The 23,071-nt window shown below is 43.6% G+C and overlaps 1 protein-coding gene across 2 annotated transcripts; it reads right to left on the reverse strand.

The window, feature by feature from the left end:
- Positions 1–2,839: 2,839 nt before the first annotated feature.
- PTGES3 (prostaglandin E synthase 3) lies at positions 2,840–19,906 on the reverse strand. Of its 2 annotated transcripts, none has more exons than XM_035099476.3 (8): positions 19,721–19,906; positions 10,120–10,233; positions 9,942–10,011; positions 8,566–8,664; positions 7,351–7,440; positions 7,113–7,175; positions 5,632–5,656; positions 2,840–4,019 (listed from the first exon to the last, which is right to left on the reverse strand). In XM_035099476.3, coding segments are annotated over exons 1-8 (483 nt in total). In that variant the 5' UTR covers positions 19,723–19,906; the 3' UTR covers positions 2,840–3,999. The 2 variants fall into 2 exon arrangements, with proteins under 2 accessions (XP_034955367.1, XP_060128111.1); XM_060272128.2 differs by lacking the exon at positions 19,721–19,906 and adding an exon at positions 15,152–15,252.
- Positions 19,907–23,071: the final 3,165 nt, after the last annotated feature.

The raw sequence follows: 23,071 nt of genomic DNA on the forward strand, positions 1-23,071 counted from the left end.
CTTTATTGGATGTCTCAGAGTTCTAGTGTTCTGAGAGAGGGAGAAGAACCTCTTTTGACCCATTTTAGACCCTTCTATCATGTCTCCTCTTACTCGCGCCTTTTCTCTAAGCTGATAATGTTGCAACCTTTCCTTGGAGGGATTTGCTCCATCTCTCCCTTCATTCTTTTGGTTGCCCACTTGCAACTCTACAACATCCTTTTTGAGGTGAGGGGTCTACAGTGACTGCACTTGGAATACATCATAGATTCATATAATGGCATTATGATATTGGCAGTTTTATTTTTGGTTCCTTTCCTAGTGGTACCTAGCATGGAATTCACATTTTCACAGCAGCCGCACACTGGGTCAGCATCTTCATTTAACTATGCACTACGAACCCATGATCTCATTCCTGGTCAGTCACCACCAGTTCAGACTCATGAGCATGTATGCAAATTGTTTGCCCCAGCCCAGTATGCATCGCTTTACCCAATTTTCTACGTCCATCCATTGAGAGAACTATCCATTTATTCCTATTCTCTTCTTGTTTCTTAGCCAGTTTACCAATCCACAAGATCTCTCCTTTTATTCCATAACCAGTAAGCTTACTCTGTGGTCTTTGTTTAGGTGCTGTGTCAAAAGTGCCTCTATACACCACCCACCTAATATTGAAAGCAAGATAGCAGTAAAGTGTTCTCTAGCCTAGTCTTCCACCTGCCATTCTAGCTTTCTGTGTGGAGGTGCATGTGGATAAGATTTTAACAATGGGAGCCTCCACCTGCAATCTGAAGATACGTCAGCAAAGCTAGGCCCTAGGCCTAAGCAACATCAAAAATACTTCATAAATATTTAATAAATAATACGTGAGGGATGCTGTTCTTGTTCTTGTAGTATGTATTCTTGTGCTTTCATATTGTAAACCGCCATGTGATCGCCAGATGAAGGGTGGTACAGTATAGAAGTTTAATTATTAAAATAACAACAATAATAGTGCAGTTGGAAAATCATAGCCATGTGACTTCTCCCAATTCATGCTGCTGCTGCTGCTACACTGCTGGGAATTAAGCCATGGTTTGGCTTAGCATTGTTGTTTAATCGTATCCGACTCTTTGTTACATGTAATCAAACACAGGGTCACAACTCGCCTCACTCTCAAACGAACCATAAACTATAACCAAAGGGTTTGTTATTGGCTTATCGCTTGGGATTTGTTTCGGGAAAGAAACCTCAAGCCTGGTTTCACACACATTGCTCAGCCAAACCATGGGTTAGCTCCAACAGGAGAGGAATGAAGCAGTCATGATTTGTCAGCTGCAGCCCGGCCCACTTGCTCCTTCCTGCTTAGCCAGTCTGGGTTGCTATTACCTCTAAATAAGACATCTGTCTATCTTGTAGCCTGATCTGAGATGAACCCACCACAGGAAAGATGCATCCTGGTTGATATGGAAAAAAGGGAAACTAGAGATTCCAAGGACTAGAAAATAAGAAAGAAGCACGAATGCTTGGTATCTACTTATTGTAGCTCCGACACTGATAGGCAGAAGCAACCTAGATGGCTCATTTCACAAAACTGATTAGGTTACCTGTACATTTTGCTTCACCACTTACATTCTAGAGACTTTTTTTAAATAAAAGAAAGCTCAGATTCTGGCCCCGCTATCCAGCTGCCAATGAAGGCTTTCCCAGGAACCATGGCACTTGCCCAAGTTGGCAGCCCCTTGGGGTTTAGAATAACAGAAAAGCGTATTAAAATTTTAGCTTCTTCTGGCCTTTCCTTAACACTCTCCTTAAGCACTCACTTCTTCACATCCCAATCTGCCCCAGCCCTCCCTTCAGTCTCATTTGTTGTTGTTTTTTGTCTACCCTGCTTCCCTGCAAACATTCTCTACAAGGCTTTCAGTCTTCCAGCAACTGACTTCAATGGAGGCACATCAGATGCAAGGTGGCCATATAGCACAGCTGTTTGCAACAAATACCATAAGCCAACACATGTTTCTGAATTTAAGAAACAATTCAGATGTACTGATGTAGATATTCTCTCTGCTCTATTCCCACATTTGAGGGACTTAATTTTGGTTTAAGACTCCAACAATGGCCTTTAAAAACTGAAGTTTGTTTACCTCTGGGCAAGGGACTCAGCAAGGTTGGCTTCTTGGAGCTCATTCTGCCCTGGGGCTGCAGACAAGGACATTCTGGACAAGATGATGACCAGCTATCCTCAGGGCATAAACTACATTTCACTAACAAGTGATTCCCCCCCCCCCCATGCTTGTTTGCATCTCGGATCAATAGTAGTCTCTTAACAGCCTTTTGTTGAAAAGACAGCACTTCTATGAAATCCAAATTTAATTCCCCAAATTCCTTAATTCGACACCTTCATAAAAACGCAGGCTTACTGAGGACCCTGGATGCAACAGTCAAAAGAAGAAGAAGAGGAGTAGTAGTTTGGATTTGATATCCCGCTTTATCATTACCCAAAGGAGTCTCAAAGCGGCTAACAATCTCCTTTCCCCTCCTCCCCCACAACAGACACCCTGTGAGGTGGGTGGGGCTGAGACTTCAAAGAAGTGTGACTAGCCCAAGGTCACCCAGCAGCTGCATGTGGAGGAGCGGAGACACGAACCCGGTTCCCCAGATTACGAGTCTACCGCTCCTAACTACTACACCACACTGTGTGCATTTGGAGGTGCATGTTAAGAGTTGGAGGTACTGAAGTGTACATTGAAAAATGCTTCTTCAGTACAGTATTAACAGCCTATATCAAATTCCAAGTGTCCCACCTCAGTCACACATTTAGCTTGAGAATCTTTTTTTAAAAGTACTGCAGAAAACAAGTGTCAAATGCAGAAGCTCGCCGTTTTTAAAGGAGGACAAACTTGCTTTTATTTTAGTCAAATCACAACATTTTTTCTTTAAACTGTCAGTGTACCCACAACTTACAGATCCTTTTTTTTAAAAAAGACTTGCTTGGGAATATTACAATTTTCCTCCTTCAAACAGATGAAATAGTCCCACACTTTTATTCCAACTAGAAATTAAGTATTCCATTCCAACAAATAGTAAGAATACATGAAGTTACAGCCAGCCAGACAGTTGACAGCCATGGAGTCTTCAACAGTTTATTAGAAATAATGTAGACATTAAAAAATCCCCACTGCTTTGAACACAAATTGAGGTTTTTAGGCTTATCATAAACTGGTCAAAAAAAAAAACCAAAAGAAGATCCAATAGTGTATTAACATTTTGTCACTCGCTTTCATACCAACAGTGCAAATACAATTTGGTCTAAATGTACAGATTGACAAGCAACAACGTACAGGCTCTAACCCCTCCATACTGAGATGTAAGAGCTTTGAGGATCAAACAACCAAATGTACAGGCTTCACCCATTTTAAGTTTTAAAGGGATTGCTAGTTTTAGCTAGGATATCTTGAACACTAACTAGTGATTAAATACAACAAAGTGAAGAGCATTAAACGTTAGTGGAACATACCCTGAAGACACCCCAAGAGGTACAGCATGTTACCAGTTTAAATTTTGAAAGCCAATTAAAACATTGCTTCAGCCAGTTGTGTTCCAGGCATAAAATCTGAAACGTTTTAAGTTACCTGCTGTCCACAATGTGAGGGGGAAAGTACAAGTTTACCACTTCCTGTAAATTGAGAGTTTTCCCATTGTTATATTTGATGATGCGGCAAAGAGGCGTTGTAAACCCTTTTATTGCAACTGTTTTTTATCGATTGCCTATACCTCAATTGTTTGTGTGTGGCTTTTTTTGTTTTGTTTTTGGAAGTCTGGAAAACCTTTCATGCATAACATTATTGCCTCACATAGCTTAAGACTGCCCTGAACAATGGTACGCACCAATCATCAATGAAGCTGCTTTAAACAGGTTGAAGATGAGTTAAAGGATACATTTTTCTGCCTTTAGAGCTATCAACTCAGGAATTCTTATCTCAATTATGAAATGTTGTGATGAAATTCTTTCCCTAAACCCCCAAAAGATAGCAGGTTCCCTTACTCCAGGTCTGGCATTTCTGAAATAAAACAAAACAAACATTGAATACTGTATGGCAACAGCACTAAGAATTAATGCACTGAATTAATGCAGCTTTCACCAACATATGTGCTTTCTACATGTTTGGGGCTACAGCTCTCACTGAGAGGATACCAGCTGAGGAAGTCTGTACTAAGTTATTGTTAGCTTTAACAATTTTGAAGAACAGTCCCACCTCCAAAGATGTAATACGCCCCACTAGAGTTACTGTGACAAAAATACATCAATACCCACAGAGCCATGTACCCAATGCTACTACTTCTGGTGAGAAGTATGTCCAGCAGTACACAGCCTCTCCCCTGAGCACACAGGTCTGGATAAGCGTTTCTCAAACTTGGGTCCCCAGCTCTTGTTGGACTATAGTTCCCATCATCCCTAGCTAGCAGGACCAGTGGTCAGGGATGATGGGAGTTGTAGTCCAACAACAGGTGGGGACCAAAGTTTGAGAAACACTGGGGTAAGCTAACAAAAGCCTCTCCTACTCTTTACACATTTTCTCTATCACAGTGGAAATGATAAATGTGTATTCCCTACCTGCCAGATTTAGGGGGTGGGGGTGGGGAGTTTGTTGTGAACCCAAGCAGAGGCCATCTAAACAGCCAGGCTAATGCTGACAAGTCCTTGAATGGTGTTACAAACCATTATTCTGGCCAATTCTGAAAGATTACTCTCTTATGCCTCTTACACCAAGTTATTCTAGGTAGCTGCAACTCGCAGCACCTCGAGAGTAGTGTACAGGATATGAAAATCATAATGGTTGTAATCACAGGGCAAGAATGAAGTGGAGATTGTGCATTCACAAAAGCATGCCTCAAAAGGACTGCAGTGGTAAACTTGAACATGTTTACAATTTCTCTTCCATCTTGATGCTGGAGATCTGGGAGCAAGTTAGCATCTTGGCTTTAAGTCCTGGAAGACGTGCTCCCTGCCTTGCAAGTCTTTTTCCATCTGGCCTGGGAGAGTGGGGCCCTGATTGCAGCTACAAAAGCTGACACTGCCGAACAGACTCTTAGGCTGCAGCATTTTGAGGGGGAGTGTTGTTGGTTTTTTGTTTTAGATTTTATTGTGCTTAATTTATTGGTTTTGACTAGTTTAAGTTGTAGTTAAGTATTTTCTTCATTTTGTAAGCCAGCTTGAGCAAGGCCTGAACTGCAGAAAAGTGGCATACAAATAAAATTATATAGGTACTTCTCCTGTGTGCCCAGTCATGCACGAGTTACAAGAATGCAGAAGAAAACCCTTTAATTACTAATACAGAATTTAACATGACCAGCCCCACTCTAGAAACAGAGTGTAGGTAAAATAGTTCAATCTATGCCCTGCCATCCATCAACAGCTTTTCCACCCCACCCTCTTTGTGATGAAAGTGCAAAGCAAGTTTTTCCCCAAGGTAAAGTTACCTTGAGGGAGAATATTCTTCCATTCCCCACCACCTAAGTAGCATAGCAGGATAGTAGGCCTGTGGCAATCTTTGTCAGGCAAATGTTAATGAGGTGTCAGAGGCACAACTTAGTAAATATTCATGAGAAGTGCCAAGAGTTAACTCTTTTGGGTGTATATGGCAAGTAAACACAGAACAATAGTCAACTTACTTTCATCATCGCTGTCTGGTGAATCCTAGGACAGAAGCACAGGTGGTTAGCAATTAAAGCCAGCAACAAAAGCAAGCCATAGCACAGTATTTGCAAAATTACTTTGTGGACCTCTACAGGCAAGTATCTACATATCTGGAATTATTATGCTGAGCAGGGGTAGAGGAAGGGGGTGCAGTGGGTGCAGGCTGCCCAGGGTGTCACCACTGAGGAGGGTGACAAAGTGCTGAGCGGCACTCACCGCAGGGCCTGCAGCGCGCCTGAGCCACGCGTCTCTCCTGGGAGAGATGTGGTGGTTTGGGCGCGCGCCCAGAATGGTCCACCTGCTGCCTCCCCTCCCCCCCCCCCGGCTGTAGGGCGGCTGAGTGGGAGAAGGCAGGCAGACTCCTGAGGCCCCGCTGGGCGCGCCGCCCCAGACACCCGAGTAGCTTCCTCTGCCACTAATGCTGAGAGCAAGGGTTGGATATATTTTGATATGGAGTTAAGCCTACTTTATACATTAGCACCAAGAAAAATTGGACTCAATGTTTATACGCAACTGTGCATATCACATTTTAGACGCAGAAAATATGCTCATTTGGGAGGAGACTTAAGTAGAGTTTGGATACAGGAATAAACTCAAGTAAGGCTGGAGTTTCCAGTGAGTGCTCACTGGAAGGACAGATCCTGAAGCTGAGTCTCCAATACTTTGGCCACCTCATGAGAAGACTCCTTGGAAAAGACCCTGATGTTGGGAAAGATGGAGGGCACAAGGAGAAGGGGACGACAGAGGACAAGATGGTTGGACAATGTTCTCAAAGCCACCAACATGAGTCTGACCAAACTGCGGGAGGCAGTGTAAGACAGGAGTGCCTGGCGTGCTCTGGTCCATGGGGTCACTAAGTGTTGGACACGAGTTTATGACTAAAGAACAACAAGGCTGGGCGATATCTGGTTTTCAACACGGCAACGTATTAGCAGCTAAACACCACAATATACAGTACTGATATTATCACAATGTCTGAAATAAGGATGGAGCTATGTTGAGGCATTGGCTGGCTTCACGGTTTCCCCCAACATGATTTTTGCATAACGTGTGTGAGCATGTGCACATACACATGCGCACACACACATACACGATTCGCAATATATTACCAGGTCAAAAATTATGGAACAGATGTCACAATATGGATATTTAAACCTGTTTTGGACAATATATTGATATACTGCCCAGCCCTACTCTCAAGTTTCAAAAAGAGGGCAGTATTTGTGCAAAACATGACCTACTCAAATTTGCTCTGGAGGTTTGTGGGTCACCCCTTCCCCGGTCGGATTTAGGAAATTCTGGGGTGCGACAGAAAGTCCTTCCACTAGCAGAAGCACACATGGATACTACCCAGAATTTCCAAACAGTGACACTATGCAAATATCAATATATGTCAAGTACTGACATCAGCCTCAAGCAGGAGACTAAAAGTTCCTATCACAGGGAAGCTACTCACATCGTCTGCTCCATCTACTTCTGGCAAATCTACATCTTCATCACCACCCATGTTGTTCATCATCTAAATGACGCAAGGGAATATTAAGTAAAGTCGTGTTTTTTGTTTTGATCAAGCAAGTAAAAATAGTACAGGTATATATGAAAAGGAGCCAAAATAATTATCAAGACTTCAGTGAGATCAAGATCGATGCCCAATAATTTAAGCTATGTCATCAACCGCAGAATGTTCTGCTTACTTCAGAAAAGCGATCAAAATTGGACAAATCTTCATCAGAATCATCTTCCCAGTCTTTCCAGTTGTTAAAGTCCACACTGAGCCAATTGAGCTGTGGATATAGAAATAAGGTTACAGGTAAGTTAGGCAAATAGGGATGGGATGGAGTCTATAGGAGCCTTAAAAGGTAAAGGTACCCCGACCGTTAGGTCCAGTAACAAACGACTCTAGGGTTGCGTGCTCATCTCGCTCCATAGGCCAAGGGAGCTGGCGTTTGTCTGCAGACAGCTTCCAGGTCATGTGGCCAGCATGACTAAGCTGCTTCTGGCAAACCAGAGCAGTGCACAGAAACGCCGTTTACCTTCCCGCTGTAGCGGTACCTATTTATCTACTTGCACTGATGTGCTTTCAAACTGCTAGGTGGGCAGGAGCAGGGACCGAATAACGGGAGCTCACCCCATCGAGGGGATTTGAACTGCTGGCCTTCGGATCGGCAAGTCCTAGGCTCTGTGGTTTAGACCACAGCACCACCCTCAATTGACTTCTGACTTTTGTTCTACCCAATGAGTATTTTAACTCATTGGAAAAATTACTAAACTTTATTCTACAAGTTAACCCTCTACTTGCAGGGGCTATAATTTTATTTTTTATTATGTATTTTGTGCTTTTATACAGTATTGTGCTTTTATGTTGTGAACCACCCTGAGACTTGCGGGTATAGGATGGTATACAAATATAATGAATTAATAATTAGTCTAATGGTTTCAAAATGTGACTCCTGGATGAGGATTATGAAAAATCAAGATAATTTGACTTGCAAATCATAATTTTATTATTTGTTTACCGGCTAGGCTTTCAGACTCTATAACAGGGCACAAAGTTTCTGGGGCATTATACACAGAATGAGAGCATTCATAACCAACCTGATCTGAGGAACAGCAGCCAGGGGGTCTGCTACTACACTTTGAATGTTTCTGTGTACATGAGAGAGAGATATTAAGAGATAACCTATTCTTCTTTGTCTAATGTAAAATAAATGCCACAAAACCACAGAACGTATACAAAGTAGGTCTTAGTGTGAATTGTAACTGCCTGTGAGAATCTCTGCATGCTCAAATGGAGAATGAATAGTCATAGGTTGGAGCCCTCAGAAAGTACATTTAGAACAGGAGCACATTAAAAAACCTTGAGATACACCAATATAGAGGTTAGAGTACCGTTATGAATAAACATTTACCTTTGCCCTCTCTTTCGTTAACCGTGGCCATGACTGGCCAGATTCTCCTTTTCGTAAACAACATAAGACAGATCTGTCTGTTCTTTTATGCTTGGATTCCTGAAAAGAAAAGAAGTTCCTTTAACATAGTAAGGATGTGCCTGATTCTTACGCAAGGCTACAGATGAGGGTTCACACAACTGTGTTCCTTCATGTTAAAAAGCTGCAACAGGCTTCTTGCTGACATCCCAGCTTTCTTGGTACACTAAATACTTTGGGAAGCTATGGAAATGGTACAATTGAGAAACAGGTTCATCATCATCTGTTTATGAGAACTAGACTTCATTGGCATGAGGGAGCCTGCAGTTACTACAGTGGCAATCTGTCTTACCTGTCTCTACTTGCATTTTGACTACTAACATGTGTCAGTAGTCAAAATGGTTGGAATTAACCACCCCACATTTGTCAAGCACCCCTACCCTCAGTGATCAAAGCATAATATCAAATATTAAATGGTCAAAAAATCTCAAGTACTGTGTAAGCTTTGCCATCATGCCTCCACGGCCGTTTCCTCCAAAAGTAATTAGGGAAAGCAGGCAGAGGGAAGACTCTGAGCCATGTGTAATGATGCAATTAAATGCCTCAAAGACTGAGAGCAACAGAAGTTGAGCAGCAATGGACAGAAACAGAGCTTCATATTCTACTCTCTAATGGTAGTTACCAATTCTTTTTGAGAACTTAGTAACACATACACACATAATCGAAGAATTAGAGTAATCAATAACTTAATTAAGTTGGTAATTTGTCTACTAGGTGCAACACAATCAAACATTACATCATCTTTAGCTTTCCCAGGAGGCTACATGCTTTTATAGGATTCAGTACAATCAGTGTTAGAAACTGAGATATGAAGGCACCTTAAACCTATGTTATGGGTGCAACAATGGAATGTCAAGGCACGCTTTTTTATAACAAGAATACAAAGCTGATATTGAATGAACTGCTGCTAAAATAATATGTTCATTTTTCACATATCTGGTCCTTCCCCTGCCTACCCCCCTAATATCCTTGAGAGGGTCTCTTCTCCAGTCTTCAGATAATATCTGGAAGTGGGGAGGCAGAAAAAGTTCCACCATTCCTTCCACTCTGCAGTTTTAATCAGGAACTGCTCACCTTAATGAAATCCCATCACGAAATGTGCCTGGAACAATGTGAGTTTCAAACACTGAGTACAATCTTTCAACTACTTCATTGTAATCAAACTGCACACTAAACGGCAGCAAGAGTCACAACCACCTATTTACAGGTTATGCTTATAGGCTTACTAACAAAGTGAAGTTCTGTGTTTTTTTACACCCTAAAATTAAGCATGCCATAGATAAATGAAAGCAACTCACATTTGGATCAATTGAATTATAAAGATCAATTTCATTTAAATGCTTGAAGTTATCGTTTCCTCCAAGACAACTGTAGGAAAATGAGAAACAAATATTAACACTGTCTCGAGAACAGGGTCCAGTTGAAACACATGCATGTAATCTCTGTTCATGGTCAACTTGTGGGTGTTTTGCTTACCTGAACGAAAGTTTGGCTTTCTCAAAATTTACATTAACATCTTTACTGTCTTCAACACAAAATTCAATAAAGACGTAGTCCCTTCGGTCATACCACTTTGCAGAAGCAGGCTGCCTAGAAAGACAATTGGAGTATTAGATAAAAAATGTACACAGCAAAAAAAAAACTTGACATAAAGCAACAAATGACTCTATTGAGAATGATGCTCGTGTTACACTAGCAGCTTTTCCTACCAGCTTCTCTTTTTGCTACAAGTTTCGCTATCTACAGCAAAGCAAGACTGCAACAGTATTCAAAGAACTCAAGGAATCCTGGGCACCCAGCCAAGCACCTACTTGTCTTATGCAGGTGTCCAGAGCCCGCCCCTCCCACAATGGGATTAAGTCTCACTCAGCCTAATGGGACATACTTCTGATTAGATAGGAACAGGTTTTCACTGCAAGCAAGGTGTTTTGACTTGAAACACAGAAACTTGATAGGAACTTGTGTTTTGTTGGTAGCTTTAATTTCAGCAGTTTTTCCAATGTCATGAACTGAGCAATATGCACATCATTTTAAATTCTAGTCTAGTGCTAAGGTGTTGCTGCACAATCACACATGTGAAGGCAACAGCACCATAAATATGCTGCCCATTGTTTTTATGAAATCCTCAGAAGGAGGGAAGCATATTCACAACTAGTGCATTGAAATAAGAAGCCGTTAATGTTTAAACAGAAAAGCTCAAATGAACTATCCCTGCAGCAGCAAAGAATGTTACCAAAAAACAAAACCTAAATGCTTTAGAAGAAGCTCTGTCACAGACAAGTCTATATAATCATGAGAAATATTCTATCAGAGTTTTGAATACCTGAACAAGAACCAAAAGAGGAAATACTGATCAACTAAAACATGAGCTAAACTGCACCATTAAATTGCAGAAATAAAGAATGTTTGTTTGAAAACCAGTAGCAAGCTACTAACATGTTCATAATCCAGTTTCTCAGAAAAGGCAATGTATTGTGGCATCATTCCATTTTCAGTTAAGAATTTGCATTGAAGCTGTCAACACCAAAGAAGAATTCTTCAGTTTCCTAGTTTAACGCCAACACCCATGCCACACCTGACTGCATTTCCCCCCTGCAGTAGGTAGATGGCGGCCAAAGACACAAGACTGTCCTCAAATGGGCATCTCCCCACCCATAGTTTAGGTTTAGGTCCCCCAAATATGGTGAACAAATTAGAATGTGAATTATTTTTAGTTATTTCCATCTTGTCGAGTGTCAGCCTCTTGTTTAAGCTGGATAGCAAAATAAACATAATTCTATCAAGTAAAAAATAGAAATAGAAAAAGAGAATGCATTCAGGAAATGAAGACACAGTGACACATGGATTTGAGTTAATGGGTAAAATAAGGCCACAACTTTATTGGTTAGAGCAAGTGAGAGGTATTGGCTTAGGCATTGGACACCCTAGCGAGCATGACCCCACCCCGCTCTGCGGGGGGTCATATCAGGTTAACACCCCGAGGTAGGAGCCTGTTGATGCAAATACAACTGAAAGCTCCCCCTGGTGTCACCGGGGGTCGTGCCATGGCCCTAGCTTCAGCAGGGCATCGGACGGGATCCACGACCGCCAGATCCCTTAAGCGGATACCCCTATAAGAGGAGGGTTGGATGATGGCCACAACCAGTCCTCAAAAACCAAGTGCCAATTAGCCAAATGGATAAAAAACTCCTACCAGGCCCCTTGGGCAACCAAGGCAACCAACCGAAGTCCATAGCAAGGTCAAGGCACACACACAAAGTGAAAACCTAAAGGGAGGGTGGGCGGGAGATCCGTCGGGATGCAGCAGGAGGAGGATTCCCCTGCTGCCGCGCAGATTTAAATGTCCGTAAAGCCCGCCCCCAGGCCGGCCCTATTGGCCAGCCAGAGGCTTGGCACGGCAGCAGGGATTGGCTGCAGCAGGGGGCCGATACACGCCCCCCCCTGCTTGCCCGAGGAGTGTGTCCCGTCCGCAAAGTCTCCCCTCGTGGAAGAGAGATCTTCTCCCACCTTTTCTTCCAAGAAGCTCAGGGTAATGTACATAGTTCTCCTCTCCCCATTTTATGATCACAACAAGCCTGTGAAGTAGGTTAGGCTGAGAGACAGTATCTCGCACAAGGGAAGTCAGTGAGCTTCATGGCTGAGTGCGGATTCAAATTCTGGTCTCCCAGGGCATAGCCCAGCCTAACCATTACACCACACTGACTCTAGTTCATTTCTCCATATAATTTCAAAGTTTATGGGAGAACGTTAACCACTTTGTTTATTCACACAAATTATTCATGAAAAGGTAAGTATGGCAGATTATTTTTTATCAAGTGGAAAACAAGATGTAGATCCCCCCCCTTTCTTGCTGGTCTCTAACCTACAAGATTAGGGACCCAGGTGGCGCTGTGGTTAAACCACTGAGCCTAGGGCTTGCTGATCAGAAGGTTGGCGGTTCGAATCCCTGTGACGGGGTGAGCTCCCGTTGCTCGGTCCCAGCTCCTGCCAACCTAGCAGTTCGAAAGCACGTCAAAATGCAAGTAGATAAATAGGAACCGCTACAGCGGGAAGGTAAACGCCGTTTCCATGTGCTGCTCTGGTTTGCCAGAAGCGGCTTTGTCATGCTGGCCACATGACCTGGAAGCTATATGCCGGCTTCCTCGGCCAATAATGCGAGATGAGCGCGCAACCCCAGAGTCTGTCACGACTGGACCTAATGGTCAGGGCTCCCTTTACCTTTAACCTACAAGATTACATGCTAGAGGATCTCTTCCTGATATTATTAATCTTATTTCAGTTAAATATATTTTAATCCTTGTTAATCTTGTCAGTCATAACTGGAGTTTCCTAATTTAAAAAATACATGCAATCATAAGCCCAATTTATACAAATTTAGGCCTTCATGAGATAATGTTGTTGAGTTTACTGCATGACAGAACTCACACAGAGCTAATGACTACAAGAACTAGGGACTCCATGATCATGCCACCATTGTCATTCACATATTGGTAACTTTCCTTAAAAAGGCTACCCTTAAAAAGGATACCCTTTCATAAAAGGCACTTTCTGAAAGAGCTGTTAGACATAGGGTTTAATCCAACAGTCAATGCTCAAGCAAAATGCCATCCACTCATGGATTGGAATTTCTTCTTCCTCTCCTCCCCTGTAACCCCACCCCAATTTGCTCTGGAGGGTTGGGGGGAACCCCCTCAAAACAAATCTGATGGGCACACGGGTATGAGAGGGAGTGGATGTTCTGTTTCGTGAGCAGAAGTCATTCCGCTTGTGCCATTACTTCAATGGATACAAACCTGAGAATGGCAAAACCAACTCCCAAAATGCTCATAAGTCTAAGAACCAGGGCACAGTGTAGTACTATATATTTTGAACATCCTAGAAGTGGAAGTACAAATATAAAACTTCAAATTTGTAACAGAGTAACAAGTTCTGATGAACAGAGTGGTGTGTGTTGAGGCCACAGAACAGCCAACTTTCGTTGCCATGGTCTTGACATAAACAAAAGCAAAGCCAGCATGACAGATTAGCTGCTGAAATCAAACCAGGAAACTATCCAAAAAGCTACATATATGCTTGCACCATTACTTCCTCTTTGAATGGCTTTTCAACACATCTGTGCACTGCACCTAGTCCCAAATGCTCTGATTAAAATACAGTGGTACCTTGGTTCTCAAACTTAATCCATTCCGGGAGTTTGTTCGACTGCCAAAGCGGTTCGAAAACCAAGGCACAGCTTCTGATTGGCTGCAGGAGCTTCCTGCACTCAACTGGAAGCCATGGAAGCTGCGTTGGATGTTCAGCTTCCGAAAAACATTCGCAAACCGGAACACTCATTTCTGGGTTGGCGGCGTTCGGGAGCCGATTTGTTCAGGAGCCAAGCTGCTCGAGTACCAAGGTACCATTGCACAGCTTTTTATTTTACTCTGATGGGGGAGGGGTGATCCTCAATAACCTCCCAAGAGTCTCCTATCCAGAACTGCTTATTGCAGTGTGTTCTGAATACAAGGGGGCCTGGAACTTTTAGATGGAAAAGAGCACCAGTTCAACTCCAGAGCTAATGGGCTCTATTAGCTACATTTTCTAACACATCTGTATCTGGCTAAAATGCCTTTGAGTTTCTTTAATAATAAAGTACAAACTGGACAACATGATTCAGGGGGCTTGTAATATCAAAAGGGTGTTGTTATTCACACAGTATGTTATTTGACTAAATAAGCTTTTACTGTCTTTTTAGATTAGCATCTGAACACATAAGCATATGTGCAATCTGGAATCCTGAGTTTTTAGGTTTTCAAATTGCATGGAGGCTTTTCAGCACTGTTGGAAGACTCCTTCAGAACTTCTCATTCAACATAAGATGTTTGGGGAGGCATACACTGGCTGGGACCAGCAGATCCCCACATGCTCACTCCTCAAATGTTGCTTAAACATCCAGATGTTGTTGCCAGTGTAGTTCTAATCAACTGCAGATATTGTGCCGTACTGAGCAGTTCTTTGATTTGGACTCAACACCCAGTACTCTACAAAGCAATGTTTTTGGTTTGTGCCCTCTATGCTTAAAATGTATGATCTGTTGGCAACCCTGAGTTCTTGCTTTCAGTTCTTTGTATCTACTGTAGATTTAGCAAGATCAAACAAAGCCCCAAACTAAGCATAGTTTACAATAATTTTATATATTTGGTCTGGAACCTTTGGGATAAAACAAACCATAAAATAATTCTTGATTTAGGGTAAGTTCACTTTGAGTGCAATTATAAGTTGCTCTAACCAGAGAGGCTCAGACAAGCAACAGACTTTAATAAAAACAAATTACAGAAGACAGGTGACAACCTGCAATTAAACCTCAGGTGGGTGGGCAATTGGCTTGCATCCTACTACATTTTAAGTATGATTATATATCATGTCCACATATCTCTCCTCATTTACATGCACAGCCACACATCCTACATAAGAGACACACATTTCCAACTACACCGGAAAGGGCCAAACTCAATGGTAGAGCACATACCTTTTGTGTGCAAAGGACCAAGATTCAATTTCTGGCATCTTTAGACAGGGCTAGGAAAGACTCTGACCAAAATCCTACAAGACCACTGCCAGCCAGTAAAACAATACTGAAATACAGTACAGTAGATTGATCAGCAGTCTGACTCAATATAAGGCAGTTTCCTATGTTCTCAATTTCCTCAATCACACAATCATGTACACCAGTGGTTCTCAATAAGATGAGTACTGCGGACCCCCTGTTTTCAAAAGCCAAGACACAGACCCCCTCCCTACTTGAAAATTTTGATATCTCTGTGGAAGTTTTTGTTATCAGATTGGTGCCACGGACCCCTGGGGGGGGGGTTACATGGGCACCCTGGGGTCTGCAAACCACCAATGGCGAACCACTAATGTACACCATATCTCAGTTCACACATGCATCACTAAATTTGTACTTAAACCCGTAAGACCCCATATGCGCGCTCTCTCTTTCCCCCCTCTCTCACAAATACACACACTTTTGATACCTTGATTGCACATCATAACACAAAACACTGAGTATTATGTATCCACATTGCAGCTTCATTCCCACCCAACAAAGCCTGTTGTGTATCATTTACTAGGGGTAACAGATACTTACCTGAATGTGCTTCTGTTGCTAAGAGCTGAAGCCTCATCTCGGCCCTTGTTGCACTTAAAACTGCCTGTCCCACTACCTTCTTGTGCTGGCTATTTTCTACCCTAGAAGTTCCTAGGAATATTCATTACTTTCAAGAAGCAAACAGCATAGTTCTGGTAAATCAGAGATTGTGGATTTTTTTTTCTGCTGTAGAAGAGCAGTTCCTTCCCAAGCAACCTCTTGGCAGCTTTTCAGAGCAAGCAAAATGTCAATGATGGGCAGAGAGTGCCTATATACTATAGCAAGGATTTCTTATGAGACAAAAGACACGTGTGTCATACACAGACCTGTTCCATCTATCAGTTAATTTTGTTCTTTAGAATTTAAAGGCACACTCAGATCTGCCCCTTGTTGCTATATGTTCTGAAAGTTGGTCACACTACAATGTGATGGAAATTCCTTTTGTATACACATGTTCTCACTTGCCTTATTTGCCACTCGTTTTCCTTTACACAGATTAACCATTTCATTTTGCTTTTTAATGTCTATTTTGATACTACCTGACAGATATTACAATAGATCAAAAGGGGGGAAAGGGAGATGCATGTTTCATTCGAACGGAACCAAGGATAACACTTAAACTGAATCAATGTTAGGGAACTAGAGGCCATATTCCTTTCTAGCATTGCATTTCCAGATTGCTTACGGTAAGCAGTTATTTGGGGGGGGGGACTGTTTGTGGACCCATAACCAGTGTATTTAAAGTGACAAATAGATGCATGCTTGCTAAGAACATCCCATTCTCATACTGTCTCTCAACATAAGTATTTCTGTCAACACAGCTAATTATTTCATTTGCTTTCAATTAAGGACTCTGGATCCAAATGAACATGTTGGTGATTTCAATCAGCATAAACTACGGTATGTAGGAGGTTGACTTACCTTTAGAGGGGCTGTTTAGTCAATAGAGAGAAAGTTGCTGCAATTCTATATGACGATAGCTTCAGTAAGGTTAAAAAAAACAAAGTCTACTTTTCTGGATGCATAATGACATATTGCTTGATAATGGCTGGACAAGTCTGTCTAAAGACCTGCAGATGGGCATTCTCTGGGGACAATGAATCAATTCTTACATAAGGGAAGATCATGGTTTGGGCATTTCAATCTGAGCCTCAAGATTGCATACGCCTTCCCAAATGCTTCAATTTCCATCCTTGCTCCCTTGGTTAAACCATTGTTTTCAGGTATATATGTATCCTACAAATGACTGCTTGCAAAAGGCATCATTTGCCTAAATACTGGAATTGAAAACTATAGTCTGAAGTGGGCTTCCAATTCTGATTTGGAAGCAAAACAGTTTGCACATTTCAGATTTTGCAACAAATTATTGCTTGACCAAACTGGGAGCATGTTTGGACAGGCCCACGGTTCTGGCAAAAAGTTGTCTATTATTTGTCATTATCTCTGAACTGAGTCACTGTTAGCAAGGCCATTGCACCAGTCATCAGAGCCTGTCTTCCTTCTTGACCACTTTAAGTTCTTCACTCAAGACAAAATTACAGTGGTACCTCTACTTACAAATTTAATGTGTTCCGAATGCACATTCGTAAGTCGAAAAAATTCGTAAGTCGAATCCCATAGGAATGCATTGGGAGAAAAAATTCATAAGTCGAAGCAACCCTATCTAAAAATTCGTAAGTAGAAAAAATTCTATCTAAACCACATCCAAGATGGCGGATGGAGCTCAATTCATAAGTAGAAACATTTGTAAGTAGAGTTATTCGTAAGTAGAGGTACCACTGTAGAAGCAATTTGGTCATGGTACCAATAAAGAGCGCAGGCAAAATGTCTCAGTTCCTTCCTCCAAATCCACCTTTTGTCATTGCAAGACTGTTGAGTGGAGTTATGAGTGCACGTGTTTGCATATCAAATAAACTTTTATTTCATTAACAGCTTTCAGGCAACATGTTTTACCTGTTTCTTCATCTTTCATTTACAATTCATTTTACCTAGAATAGTGTTTCTCAAGCCTTTTGGTTTGGCCTCTCTGCCTTCTAAACTTCACTGTCTGAACTACCCACACCAAGTTTCAACAATCTGGTCTATAGTTGAGTGTACAAAAACGTTCACACAAGATTTTACAGTACAAGTGTGTCTTGCACGGGGATTACATTCCAGGGATGGCATATATAAGCAAAAACACATACCCAAAACCACCTGGGAAACTCATTGCAAAAGGAACTTTTAACCTCTCTCCCTTGCATGTAATTTGCTGGATTTCAACTGGCTGACTTTCAACCATGTACAGTTGAAATTGCACAAGTATGCAAGATGCAATCAAACTATATTTTGCACAGTATACAAGGATCTGTGGGTCAGGGGCACAAATTTAACTAATCCATGGGGGTATTACATGAGAAACACAACAGGACATCTCTGAACCTTCCTAGGTAATGATGCTAGGAAATCATAATTAAAATAAGGCAGTATCTCTTCCCAAACTACAATGAGATGAGACAGCAAGTGGAGGCAGCTTCTCTATGCCCAACAGGAGACCACTCTCCATACTGGAACAAAGCTTGTCATTCCAGATCTTTTTTAAAAAAGATATCCTCAAAGCTGGAGAGCACCTAGCAAGGTCAGTAGTACCCTTCATTTTTAGAAAGAGAAGGAAAATAGGCATTGGAAGCCTGACTGGAAATAACAGGTGTTTATGACTTCGCCCTAACAGAACAGAAAGTATTCTTGCTTGAGGTGGTTAGGGCACAGTGCATGTGTAAGCCCTCTGCATGCCTCTCGAAAAGACAGCCCTGGAAAAGACATAAGGCCCCACACTCAGAGGGTCCAAAAGTTACTATAAGATAATTAACACTACAAATTATCTTTTTTATTTTTTAAAGTTACAGATGTGGCATGTTACTGCCTGCAAAAGTACTTCTGCCTTTTACTAATGTGGCTGTACAATCTCAGCTCTCTCTCTCTGCCTTGGAACAGTTGCAAACGATTTGCCCACACACGTATCATTTCCACTATTCCTCCAGTGAAACATCTCACTAGGTATGTTACAGGCCCATTATTTAAGCCAGTTTTACTTATTTTCCCAGGCCCCGCCTGCCCTCTTCCTATGCTTATTCCCCAGTGAGCTAGACACCCCGAATGACAGCAATCTTCTTTCGCATACAGGGTTAAGCCAGTCATATTACAACATTCCATCCCTAACCACATAAAGCATTATGTCCCAGAGCCCACAACCCACTGCATCCAGCTCCGGGACTCACATGATGTGCCATTTCTTTCCTCTCAAATCTTGCTGTTTAACTTCCTTTACGCCCTTCCCTCTCCTAACACCTAAAAAAAGCCACCTCACAGCCCTTCCAAAAATGAAAGTCAACTTCTAGCTCCAACCCCGACCTGGACGAGCATCCATTTTCCTCCCGGCATTTCCTAGCACATGCTTCCGGCCTCTAATTCCGGATGCCGCACAATAACGACCCATTTTCCCACCTTCCCAGCACTATGAACTCCTCAGTGCCGGGCCCATCAGGTGACGCCTGGGAAGCGCTTCATTTCTATAGGGAAACGTGTGGAGTATAAATGAATGGCTCTGACCGGGAAAGGCCGCCCTCGTGACCCTGGGAACCTTCCTCCACAATGCGCGAAGCGTGGCGGCGAGACGAGCGCACTCTGCACCTGCTCAGGGGCGCCTTTCCCCTCAGCTCTTTCTCCGGAAGGGCGCCGAGAGGCGTGGGATGAGCCCTGGCGCAAGTTAAGCCCCGCGTCGGGGGCTGCTTTCTGCCCCCGCTCCTTCCTTAAATACCATGGAGGGGGGAGGGAGAATGCCGTATTTTCTCCCTCTCGCCATCCCCGGTAGCTCCGTCCCGGCTGATCTGCCTCGATCTGATCCCAATCCCTCCTGACCCTCGTCCGGCCCAGCAACAGATTAGCTCAGCCCGCCCCGCCTCACTCACTCACATGGCGGACGGCGTTGGCGGCGGCGGCGGCAGCGCGTGTCCTCTTCCTCCTCTCCGTCTCTCCGAAGGGCTCGGCCAGAAAACAACGGCGTCGGGGTGGGAAGACCCTCGGGCAAAGGTGAGGAGGCGGCTGTGGCGGCGGCTGGGACTCCTTCTCGGGGCTCAAAGGCTCAGGCCTGTTACCCACAAAGCACTGCGCGCGCGCGCTCTCGCGCTCTCCCTCTCTCTCTCTCCCCCCCCCTCACCTCCTCCCGCCGCTCTGCCTCGCTCCTTCTCAAGCAACGGCGGCTTCCAAGCGGGTGGTGAGTGACGCAGCAAAATACCCGCCCCCTCCCTCTTTCTTCCCTTCCTTACACTACCCTCTCTCTCCCTCCCTCAAAAGCCAGGCGCCGGAACAGCGCATGCGCGCCACTCGCCGCCACCTTTGCCGCTTCGCTGTCCTCAACCGCGCGCGCACCCAAGCCAAGCGGCGCCGGATCGCTGGCTGCTGCTGCGCACGCGCCTACAGCCCTTCTCCCTCTACGCGCGTGCGCGTCTCTGCTTTTCGCGCACGTTCTCCCTCTCTCGAGCGTTATTATAACTCCTACACGACGACGCATGCGCTCTGCCAGTCTTTCGCGCATGTTCTCGTTCTCTCTAGATTTTCCCCGCTGCCAACTGCGCTCACGCGCATGCGCCAAAGGAGAGGGGGGGAAAAAGGACTCGCCTTAGTTACCTCTGTTTCTTCTCCAGGTTATCGACCAGGGTTGGTTCTCTTCGGTCAGGCAGCAGCCTTGCGCGCGCTTTCCTGGGGCTAAGAAAGGCCTCAAGTTGAGGCCTCTACGTGATTTCATGGGGGTCTTTTGATATCTCGGCCAAACCAAGAAGCCTCTGTAGCGGGGGGGGGCATGGAGGGGCTCCTTGGATTCTACCACCTGAGGCGGCTACCTCAGTCTGCCTCATGGATGGGCCAGCCCCGCCGATCCTGTGCTTGCAGTGGCTAGCAAATGCCTATGTAACATCGCTCTTTCACTAGCGATACTCAGCCTTGGATATGGAGACAGGACAGCCATTATGACTAGTAACCCTTGATAGCTTGATCCTCTGTGATTTTGTCTAATCGCTCATCACAGGTCTTTGGAAATGAGGCTGAGTAAGGTGAGGGTGAGAGGGCACATGCAGTTGGAAATCCAGGCTGTTGCATCTAAAGATGACCTGGATGTATGTCTCCAGCATAAGAACCAGCCAGTCAAGAACCCTCACCAGGTCTGAACAGAATCATGCGCTGATTGAGAAGGAATTTCTTGGCATTGTCTTTGCTACCGGTGTGTTTTTGGCAATGCTATACAAAGTCCACTGTAATCATAAAGCTGTAAGAGACAATCTTCACCAACCCTTTGGGAAGGTCTGCCTGTTTTCAATGGATGCGTCTGTAGTTGCATAAGTATGATTTCCACATTGTGTGTGCTAAGCGCACAGACATGGTTGTTCCCCACACTCAAGTAGAAATTAAGATAAGGCGAGGTACCACCATGAAGAAGGCCCTTGTGTGAAGCCACATCGAGTGATTACTGGCTTTGGGCACACTGCTAGAACATATCTGAAGACAGCATCCACACGGCTGGGATTCCATGGTATGTGTGTCCTGATCTCATGGAAGCCTATGTACAAGCAAAAAAGTCAGTGGACAATCCAGGAATGTTGGCAGCAGCATGACCTACTCCCAGTAATCGTGTGGTTCATGTGCAAAGCAGGTTTAGCTGTGCACATGATTTCAGCCCCAAACCGCAAGGTAAGTTACAGGTTACAAAGGCAACTCATAGAAGATACATATATGAACTATAGTTATACCCTTCTGAGAACATGGGTCACATTTTACAGAGGGGGAACACTGCCAGGTAATTGACAAGCCCAGATTTGATCTGTAAATCTATGGCAGAATATTAAGGATACTGTATATTGCATATATAACATGTATGCAGGAGGGGTGCTGGGGTTTGCTCACCATCTACAGCCTCCCTATGCATTTAAAATAATGGATCAATAAATTAATGGTGTTGGTGGAAACCTGTTTCCTTGTTCAAACTGCTCCTGCCCTCCACCCTTCCCACTACAGACTTCAGTTGCAAATCTGCCTTGGTTTCCTCTAATCTGAGGGCTTAGAGAAGCAGGGAGAACTAGTCAATGATAAATATGTAGGGCGGGATTCACCAAATTAGGCCTGTCAGCAGAAGCCCTGTGCAAGGACTTCTGCTTGTGCAACAGGGCTTTCCCCCTTTCTCCCCTGCCTCTCTGCAGCCCTTGGAATTGGTTCAGGAGTACCCCCAAAACAGTATGCAGGGAGAGGAGGGATTGTTTGGTCTGGCAAGCTGAAATGCTTGTGCGTCTAGACTGAAGGTTCTTAATAGCATTATGTTGTATTCCACCCATTTATTTGCATTGACCACTGAGGCATTTACTCATAGGTGGTGGTGGTGGAACCAGCAGCTCCATTTAAAACAACTTGTTTAATGCAAGTTCATTTGCTTGACTCGGGGAGGACTTATGATTATGTGATCAGAAATTAGAGTTTGATTGGTGTATCAGGTATCGCAAAAAAAAATGCAGAGGTTTATGGACAACTTTAGCAGAGAGGCCTCTGTGGGGGCCTATTTCCTGTACCTTCAGTTTTTGCTACCATAGGTGGGGGAGGAGGGCAAAGTAGCTGCTTTGTTGAAATCCAGATACAGATTGAACAGAGCTCTGAAAATCACTTTTGCCCTGGTTAAATCAAAACAATAGAAAGGTACAAACCCACTGGTTTTTTAAAAATATATTTTTATTAAATATTTTGTTGTTTACAAAAAAGACATGCATTGTCTCTTTTTTCAAGTTATGTTTTCTACAGATCAGTTTCATTTGTTGTGAGACATTAGTGTTGCATGCCGAATTAGGTTAGGAAGAAAAGAGAGGAGAAAAGGGAGAGGGGGTGGGGTTGGGTGGTTATGCTTCTATAGCGGAACCTCAGTTTTTGAACGTAATCCATGCTGGAACTCTGTTCGACTTCCGAAACGTTCGAAAACCGAGGATCAAAGGATTCCAGACAGACAGGCTGCAAAGTCAATGGGGGAAAATGAAAAACGCGCCTCACAAGCCATTTGACTTCTGAGGCGTGTTCGAAAATGGAAGCATTCACTTCTGGGTTTTCAACGTTCGGCTTCTGCAACATTTGGCAGCCAAGACATTCGAAAACCAAGGTTTGACTGTACTTAGTGTATGTGCCAGGTTTTGTATCAGCATCACTTGTCTGGGTTCTCTTACTATTTGCTTGATGTATTTCTTTGGGGGGTGGCCTAGAGTGTGGTTGGTTGTCTTTGGTTGGCTGTAGTGAGAC

The sequence above is a fragment of the Zootoca vivipara genome, chromosome 2 (assembly GCF_965207765.1).
Source record: "Zootoca vivipara chromosome 2, rZooViv2.hap1.1, whole genome shotgun sequence".
Classification (NCBI taxonomy): domain Eukaryota; kingdom Metazoa; phylum Chordata; class Lepidosauria; order Squamata; family Lacertidae; genus Zootoca; species Zootoca vivipara.